The sequence below is a fragment of the Telmatherina bonti genome (assembly GCF_933228915.1).
Source record: "Telmatherina bonti genome assembly, chromosome: 3".
NCBI classification, from domain to species: Eukaryota; Metazoa; Chordata; class Actinopteri; order Atheriniformes; family Telmatherinidae; genus Telmatherina; species Telmatherina bonti.
In genome coordinates, this window is record NC_136621.1 from 29,456,810 (window position 1) to 29,466,475 (window position 9,666).

A 9,666-nucleotide genomic window follows, 5' to 3' on the forward strand; every position below is an offset into this window, starting at 1 on the left:
TGGTCATAATTAAAACAAAGCAGGGAGAGAGAAAGGCCAAAAAATGTTAACATTTTATTTACAAAGTTTTTTTTTTTGTTTGTTTTTGTCATACAGAAAGTAAAAATGTAGCTACAACCTTGATTTGTGCAACAGGCGGCCACACTAAAAACCACGGCCTGCTGGTTGCACAGCTGCTATAGCAATAATTTTATTGGGAAAATAAGGAACAGAAAAGACCAAAAAAAAACAAAAAAAAAAACAAAACAGGGCAAGGGTGGGGGGAGGGGTGTCAAATAGACCCAACGCACACACACGCACACACAAAAAAAAAAAAAAAAATTCATCCAACAAAATATTAAAAGCACAGACCCAAAACTAGATACCAGTCCCAAAGTCCTCACATGGGAATACACAAAGAGGGATGGACAGTGAAAATGTGGAATGCTGAGTGATGGGCTGCCTGAGAACCTTGGGGTGGGGTGGGGTGGGAATGGCGAGCGTTAGGTGGATGTTGCTGGGTGGCTCTCAGTTCCATGGGAGAGGGGGAAGAAAAAAGGAAGGGAGGTGGGGGCAGCTCCAGTTGGCCCACCCATCCGGTACAGTCTTGCCCCTTAAAAGAGCGCAGAGCTGGGGGAGGGTAAGATAGGGGAGGTGGGGCGGTTGACACGGATTACAAAAGGCGGTGCGAGTTGTTGGAAGGTGGGTGGACGTTCAGGTTTGTGGGGGCAAAAGGTGGTAACTCGGTAGGCTCTCGTTTTCAGTTTTGCTTTTAATCGTCGTCTTCCTCATCCTCATCCTCGTCCTCATCCTCGGGATCTCGCTTTCTCTTCTCACCTTTGCCAGCTGCTTCTGCTTCTGGGGGGAGGGGGACAAAGAGAAAATCATAGAAGATTTTCAGCACAAATGCATCAAACAAGATCATATTCAGGGTTTAGTTTGTAGATTTAGTAGAAATTCCCAAACTACACAATGCCTAATAAGGCCATTAATTAGTCATCCTTTAACTCTGACGTATGTCAGCACCTGGACACGATGTAGGAATTTAAATAAAGTTTTGTTGTTGTCCTAGTGTGCTGTAACATTCAGTTAACTTAATATGATACATGTATTTCGCTCTCCCTGATGTCTGATTTAAATCCTGTCATCACATTAGTCCTATTTAGGTATGACACAATCTAGGAGGCCTTCAGCTATTTTCTCATGACTCAGGAGTGGCGGCGTCCCCCTACAGCAAGAAAGTACATGAAAAGAAGTGGGAAGGTATGTGTGAACTTTTTCACCTCACCGTCATATCCAACCTATACCACAAGCAAGTCTGTTTTTCTGACCCAAACTTACAGAAGCTTGATGGATGTGTTAGAATTTATCAGCCTGGATTCATTTCAGTCACATTTTTTTACTCAGCGACCAACCGAACAGTCAGTTTTGTGTCGTGACTACAGAACCTGAACGAGGAATCAAAGGGTGCACTGGCTACATTTACATGAGTTTTAATTCTGCTTTAATTCAGAATGAAAGTTAAGTCCAGAACGCCACCAGAGATTATGAAAACTTGGGACTGTGACTGTTTCACGGTTATCCCAAACAGAAGCTCCAGATGTCATGTTTAAGATGATTTATCTTCTACCTACATTACTTGTTACCGTTTCAAGCCTGAGGGTTTCTTGGGAAACATTAACCTGCCGACTCAATCTTTTTATTGCCTAATATCAAATAAAAACACATTAGTGCTTCGGCTATTAAAGCAAATGACTGACTTTATCCACAAGTTTGTTGGTACCTGTAAAAGAAATTCGAATACCATGTCTTCAAAGTGTTAATGTGGCGATCCAGTGCCAACAGGTAATAGAAGCAATGCATGCAACATGTGTTAAACTGGAAGGACCGGATTACCATTTTTACCAGTGACTGCCTGAGGCCAAAAATAATAATAATAATAACAAAACAATGGTAGTCTTGATTAATAAAAGTTCTGTATGACCCTGAAGTCTCACTCTGCAGAAGCTGTTAAAGACATTGCTGATCACATGACTGTTTTCATGTTTTATCAGGGTACCTGCAGGTTTTTACTGTTAAATTTAAGACTTTTTAAGATCACTTAGAACAGCGTTTAATACCCATTTCATGGCCGCACTGGCAAATATGAAGAAAATACATTAATTTACATCCACAGTGACTTATTACACTGAAACAAGTATGTGTGTAAAGTGTGAGTGTTTGCTTCACTTCAACAGCTTGATCACAAAAGCACAGATGCCGCTACAATGACGAAGATAAATCAAATGAGTTTGGCAACGGTGTTTAGCGTCAATAACACGTCAGCATTTTGCGTCAAACGCTGTGCGAAGGTTTACTTTTGTTGAACTCGTCACACTGCCCGATGCTGTCTGCGGGGTACTCATACCCGCTGACCAGACATAAAAGAGAGAGTTTCTTGCGCACGGAAATAAAGGCTTTGTGTGTGTTAGGTTAAATGTTTGACTATTATTTCTCCCCACAAAGTCAGCGATAACTGGTTCATAATTTCAATATAATGGTTGCGGTGGAAAAGATGGAAATTAGTTTACCACCGTCACATCGCACATTTCTCTGATGCATTATAACCCAATAAAGCGTAAGACGTGAGGCTGGCATATTTCCAGACCTAACATGTCACGTTTAAGACCAAAACAGGCCGATTTATGGACATTTTAAGGTATTAAATGCAGGTTTGTAAATTCAAAAAATTTTAAACTTCCCAATGTGAACCCTGTTTATTCAGTGTTTGGAAAGTTCCATGTTGTAATATAAAATGCTCAAAATGGGCAAAGAGGTTACTTCAAGAAGATACGTACCCTCCTCATCTTCATCATCATCCTCTTCATCTTCATCCACTTCTCCATCCTGACCAAAATCTTCCTCCTTTGTAAACATTTCACAAGTTAAAAAGAGAAAAAGAACAAATAAACGATGCATCGGATGTGCTTTAAACAATTAATAAGATTGTTTTCGTTTTTTTTTTTTTTTTACCTCATCTTCACCGCTGACTTCCTCATCATCATCCTCTCCTTCTACTTCCTCTTCATCTTCCTCATCATCATCTTCCTCATCAAAGTCCTCTTCCTCCCCATCCTCATCTTCATCCTCTTCTCCTTCTTAAAACACACAAAACAAAGAAACTTCTGAGCGACAAAGTCATAATGCAACCGCGCTGCAACGCCGCACTGTAATTATATCACATACTGCTGTCATTATTATTGTATTTGTACTTCCACCAGCTTCCTACCTTCATCTTCATCATCATCTACACCATCTCCATCCACTTCGCCGTCAGAGTCGGAGGCTTCCCTGTCCTCCATGTCATACCCGTCCAGGTAGGTGAGCTGAGGCAGCAACTTAAACACACTCTCTCTGTAGTCGTTAAGGTTTGTTACTTCACAATTGAACAGGTCCAAACTCTTCAGGTTGTCCAGCTTTTTCTGTTGGTCAAAAGCAGCAACACGCTGTGATGAGAAGCAGCTCCTCAAGTCAGTAACTCTCTGTTAGCCGGACAAGCCGCCAGCGTGCATAAAAACGTGAGACTTAGTCAGACGACAGATTTGCAACCCAGCAGACAATTTGTGGGACCATTATCATTCTGTGTCCTTTAATATCATCCATTATTACTTAGTGGATTATGATACCGAGCCACAGGGGTGCAGATCAGTACCTTTTTTTTTTGTTACAAAAGCATGGTTTACATGCGAGTTTCTGGATTAGTGACCGACAGTCTACATTTAATTATTTTATATGTGGAATTTAGATTTTAATTTTATTTCCTTACAAAGCAATACACTGAAAAAATGCACCCAAACTCATTGCTCCTCTTATAAAAGCCCAGAATGCTAAATATTCCACACCAGCATGCAGATTTCACCATGATTTTTTTAAACCCCAAAATGCAAATCTAAATTTTGTTTTCATTTATAAATATCACAAGATAAAACACCAAGGACACAATAGACTAAGGCCTAACTCGCATGAGTTTGTAGACATGCGTTTCACTGGGTGTGGAGTACGTAGCATCCGAATGGCATATACAGAAACATACCAATGGTTCCAATGTGCTGATGTCTTTCAATTTGTTGCCACTCAGGTTTAGATGTGTGAGGTTGGGAAGTTTCTCTGCTAAAACATCAAGGCCGCCACTGATTCTGTTGTCACTCAACTCCAGCTGCAAATTAAGTGCAAGAAGATGTAAGTGCAGCTGACACTTAACCACAGTTTAATATTGAGGTAAATGAAGATTAAAACATCAACCTTACCTTTTTCAGTTTTCCTAGTTTGGGCAGATTGGACACTGAGATTAAGCCAACATTTATCAAACTGAGGAATTCCAGGTTGACAAACTCAGCTGTGAGGCCTTCAATTTTCCCTTCAACCGACCGACAATTATCAAGGACAAGTTCTCGTACCTGAAATTTCAACAGTAAAATTTAGAGAATGTTATTTTCACTTCTCACTTCACTTCATTTTTTTTTAAAATAAAAATTTTACAATCTGATCAAACTTTCTACATATAAAGTTTTTTTTTCTCCCTGAAATCATTAATAAATAAGTGTGATAACTATTACGTACAATGTTGTGATGTGACGTGATTAATACCACGAGACATCACAGGCATCAATGACTAATGTGGAGATTTTGGACAAAAAATGTTTTGGTATTTATTTTGTCACAACTTTGTGTATTTATGGAAATTTGCAGAATGGACAGTTAAATATAGCCTTGTGTTCAGTTTAAAAAAAAAAAAAAAAAAGTTTCAGAAAAACTAATTTTTGAAAGTTTTTACATTTTTAATAATATTTTTTAAAACATCTGGGGAATTTTTGAATAGTTTCCCCCCTCTCAAACGTGTAGATAGGTCTCCAGTGAAAGTATGTGGAATTTATTATCATGTTCAAGTAGTACCACCCAGACCCACTGTGTAATGGATAAACTTTAAAAATTTAACAAAATATAACATTTGGCAAAACTAGAATAATTGAAAATGTGTAAGTAGTTTTCTGGTTTATAATATATTTCAATATTTCCTTTGTAAAAACTTGCAACTCAAAAAAATTAAGTAAGATTTCTTCATCTTTATTTATCCAATGTTGACATTTCTGTTATGAAAATTAATGCAAATTAGCACTTTCATATCATTAAAACTAATAACTGCATGCACATGATTTGTAAATAATACAAAAAACCCAAACAAAAAACAACTTGATATTTTTTATTTAAAAAGGACACTAATACATCTGCGAAAGTTATTTTTTAATAATACTACCAGTTAAAACTTTATTCACATGTAGTGCGTAACGTTAAAACGCTATTTTGTGGCTTTAAATATTAGGAAAACAAACGTTAAGGCGGAGTTACTTTGAGTCTATTAAAGCTCACACTGGTTGCGCAATTAATTGGACAAAAACGTTACATAAAAAGTTGTTGTCGACTCTAAAACCTCGCGTTTACGCAAGTAAAAAAGCCAAATGAACAGTACGCATTGCTGTAAAAAAAAAAAAAAGAAAAGAGAAAAAGGTTCTGAGTCACAGAGCGCTTCAAACAACCACCAAAGATAATCTATTGCTTTCTTAGAAACTAGGAAGAGAAAAGCAGCAGCAGCTTCCCCGTGGCCTGCTGATGCAGTCACTAATGACAAATGCAATGATTTTGGGAGCTAGCTCGCTACAGGCTAGCCATTGCCCCTTTTATACGTTGTCGTGCAGCAGAGGAGCAGCTTCAGCAGTCTGCCTGCCCGCCATTAGACAGCCCAACAGCAGCGGAAAGGATTGCCAACACACCCTTTAGTAAAGCTTTTCTTTTTCCAAATACCAGCTTTCATTTGGGGGAAAGTGGAATATTTCTCGTCGTCGAACGAACGACCGATATTGAAAGATTGTTAAAGAGTCGCTTTCAGGTCGAAGTTGGGAAGGAGAGAGAACGGAAATTTAGTAAAAAACAAAGATGGAGACAGTTCCTTTCTCCCAGGGCTTCAAAGACGACAGAATGACAACATGGCGATTCCTGACCTACAGTATGCAGCCCTCTGAACACTACAATGGCGGAAAGTGCTGCTTAGAATGAGCGATTACAGTGATTTACACGTTGCCAAAATTATTTCGATGCTTTTTCATTTTATTTTTTTTATCCATGCATGAGTCGAGCGGGAAACGCCGACAGTCGAGTTTTTGATTGCCCACGCACGAAGCGCGAGACTCCGGATCTCCGTGTCACCCGGGCAGGCTGAGACTTAATGAAGCCGCGAGCCGACACGTCGACCGATTTCACTGTGAATGCAAAGTTTAGCTTAAGTAACAACACTTGGAGGTGTCTTGAGCTTACATGTGGATGGGTTTTGTTGTCTTTGACTGGCGTAGAGAAGAGGGTAATATGGCGGGAACAAATGACTTAGTTAGCTGGCTGGTGTCTCATCCTGAAACATGGGAACACCAGACTTCATTTTAAAAAAGCGTGAGATTTCAGGACCAGGGCAGATTAAGAGGAAATATAGCTGCTATGTAACTATTTTTTTTTATTTATTTATTTATTTTTTTTTTTTAGGAGCATCAGCTGTGCGTTTCTTTTAACAAATAGCGACGGCACAAGCTTAAACGTGGCTTTTGAAGCAATGAAACACAGGAGTGGTTTCCTATTTGGAAAATAGATTGTATCTGCTGTCTGAAAATAGGAGTAACTTGATCGAGATATGGATGACTGTTTATTTGTTGTCTATTGAATTTGGCCATTTGATGGTAGGGTTAATGCACCCGCAGATACGTTGGTTTATTTATTCTTGATACTTGTTTGCTAATCATAAAACTCTTTAATACTTGAGTGGTGAAGTGTATTTGAAATAAAAAGCGCCCATTTTCAGCAGTAGTGCTAGCAGCAAACATGGCTTCCAAGGACTGTATAAAATATAGCGCTGTGTGCATGCCAAACACGGCGCAGGAAGCAGATTCCCCGATATTACCAGCGTTAAAAGAAGTTTACTAATTGTGCTACAATGTGGGGGAGTCGGGCTGTATCGTGTGTGCTCCACTGACCAAGGAGGCTGTGAAACGGTTAAAGCGCTGCAATAATATCAGCAAGCTGAGGAATCAAAGTAACCATTGAATATAGCTTTTCTCGTCTCGTTACCCCCATACGCCCAATCCAGAACAGTATCGAGGATTAAGCTTGTTGTGCGAGTGTTTTCCGCTCTGTTACAAAGGAGAAACAAAAAACCTTAAAGCCCATGTGGTCACAATTAGCTTCACAGGTCACTCGCAAAGCAAAAGAAAAGTAGCAAGCTAGCTAGCAGGGCTTGCCAGAAAACTAAGGGTTGGTTTTTAAAAAAAAAAAAAGCACGACTCACATCAGACGGTGTCCTGTTTCTTAGCTCCAAGTGGATCCTCTTTTTCATGTCCATCTTCCCCTGTGAAAGTTCAACTTTTTTCTCTTGGGTTTTTGGTGGGATCTTCAGTCCAAAGGCAGAGATGCCCTTATGGAGGGAGAATATAGGACTGTATAATGAACTGAGCCAAACGCTAAGTTAGTCGGAGAGAGGGGAAACCATGGAGGGAAACGGGACTGAAACAAAATATATGCTCAACAGCGCCATCTACGTCCAGAAACGCCCATCGCCTCTGAAAGGGCATTGCAGTCAGAAAACATGACGCTGCCCCGAAACGGTGTTGTGGTGCAATTTATTTATGCAAAGAAATTACTGTGGATTTTTTTTTTTTTTTAATCCTTTTTTAGTGGAAACATTATACTGTATTTAAAACCACAAGTTTTCTCATTGAAGAATTGCAGAAGATGTTTGTACATCTTAATAGCGTTTAATCATCTACACATCAATAAAGTAGGTCATATGATGAACTTTGTGTCTGACTTAATAAAGAACTTAAAACTAAGTTTGACTTCCTTCTCATACTTTTATTTTATGATTATTGTGTAAGAAGAGTAACCATTTAACATAATTTAGGGAACATATTCAAGCCTGCTGTCAAAAGGGAAAATCTTTTGTTTGATATGTCCGTGTGGCCCTCGTGCCTACATTTTGATGAATAAATTGCGGCTTACTTGACTTTAAAATGCTTTTTAAAATGTCCCTGTTTTTCTTTGTGTGGACACATCACTAGAAAGGAGGGGTGTATTTGGTTTGCAGCAAAGAGAGCATTGTGTGTGCATATGGAGGGTAGGGCACCCCCTAGAACCCCACCCCTCTAACTTCCTGAGACATCCGACCCCTGAAGTAGAAGACCATCTAGTGTTTCTGGGCAAGGCTGTCGAGTTTCCCCTAAAACTGCAGAACCTGTTTTAAATCTCTAGTTTTTTCATTGAATTGTAGAATGGCAGCAATGTTGGCGATGTATGCTACAGACACATTAAATTTCTTGAGTGTGCCCTGAAGATGGCGTTGTCGTATCAAACACTTCTTATTTGGAGATCTCTGTTCAGACATTTGTCAGCTGTTGGGGTGGAGGGGGGGCTGACTGACAGCCCTCAGCTTTTAGCTGGGATAGTAATGCTGTGACACTGGGTTCATTCAGCACACCTGGAAAGAGTAGAAGTTTAGCTCATGTTAGACCACATGCACAATACCAATACTGGATATATACAGGTTTAATCTTAATGAATCAGAACGATAAACTGTGATGTTTTTTTCTTTTTCTTTCTTTTTTCCTTTTAAATCAAAACTGAACAGAAATGCACATCTTGTATATAGAAAAGCTATACATAAGCTATATAAGTTTTATATATATACATATATATATATATATATATATATATATATATATATATATATATATATATATATATATATATATATATATATATATATATACACACACACACACACACACACCCACAGTACCAGTCAAAAGTTTGGACACACCTCCTCACTCGGTGGTTTTTCTTAATTTCTTTCATTTTCTTAATTGCAGAGTACAACTAAATACATCCACACTATGAAGGAACACTAGTGGAATTTTGCAGTAAACAAAAAAAGTGGTAATAAACCAGAATATGTTTTATAGTTTAGATTCTTGAAAGTTACCACCTTTTGCTTTGGAGACAGCTTGGCACACTCATGACATTTTCTCAATCAACTTCACAAGGCAGTCATATGGAATGGTTTGTCATTAACAGGATTAGCTTGTCAAGAGTTAATTTCTGGGATTTCTTTCCTTCTTAATGTATTTGAGGCCATTAGTTGTGACGTGCAGAGGCATGGTTGCTACAAAGGTTTATACTGTAGTTTCACTCTGTTATTATGCACATTATGGCACGAACCACTCAACTAAGTCAAGAGAAATGACAGTACATCATTACTTTAAGACATGTTGGTCAGTCCATCAGGAAAATTTCAAGAAGTTTGAAGATATTCTCTCGTGTAGTTACAAAGACCATCATCATATATTATTTTATATGTCTTAGGTTAATCAGTTAAATATCATATCATTTAGCATCAGTTTGCCCGCTAGTCTGCAGAACAGTAGAAAATAAACAACAATCACTTATCACTGGACTCGGCAAAATAATATTATACTTCTCTTATGAGTCATTTCCTTGTCTTGCCCTAGATTTAATACCTGGAATATAATATATATATATATATATATATATATATATATATATTTCTGATATGTATAATCCCAGCCACACTCCTATCTGTACTATGTAGTGGTATAC

General features: G+C 38.5%; 1 protein-coding gene across 2 annotated transcripts; it reads right to left on the bottom strand.

Moving 5' to 3' along the window:
• Positions 1 to 251: 251 nt before the first annotated feature.
• On the bottom strand, positions 252 to 7,814 carry anp32b (acidic (leucine-rich) nuclear phosphoprotein 32 family, member B). Of its 2 annotated transcripts, none has more exons than XM_079264522.1 (7): positions 7,343 to 7,814; positions 4,266 to 4,415; positions 4,052 to 4,174; positions 3,248 to 3,440; positions 2,992 to 3,116; positions 2,817 to 2,883; positions 252 to 837 (listed from the first exon to the last, which is right to left on the bottom strand). In XM_079264522.1, the coding sequence occupies exons 1-7, from the start codon at positions 7,394 to 7,396 to the stop codon at positions 752 to 754; spliced, it is 798 nt and encodes a 265-aa protein (XP_079120648.1). In that variant the 5' UTR covers positions 7,397 to 7,814; the 3' UTR covers positions 252 to 751. The 2 variants fall into 2 exon arrangements, with proteins under 2 accessions (XP_079120648.1, XP_079120647.1); XM_079264521.1 differs by having other exon boundaries at positions 252 to 834; positions 7,343 to 7,411.
• Between the last annotated feature and the right edge of the window lie 1,852 nt (positions 7,815 to 9,666).

What these genes read in the sequence shown, in the direction of transcription:
- anp32b (XM_079264522.1), bottom strand. Translation starts at nt 7,396, where the DNA reads ATGGACATGAAAAAGAGGATCCACTTGGAGCTAAGAAACAGGACACCG. An exon ending in TCAGCACATTGGAACCATTG is followed by an intron (nt 3,441 to 4,051) that starts GTATGTTTCTGT and finishes TTTGACCAACAG; the next exon opens with AAAAAGCTGGACAACCTGAA. An exon ending in AAGTCAGCGGTGAAGATGAG is followed by an intron (nt 2,884 to 2,991) that starts GTAAAAAAAAAA and finishes ATGTTTACAAAG; the next exon opens with GAGGAAGATTTTGGTCAGGA.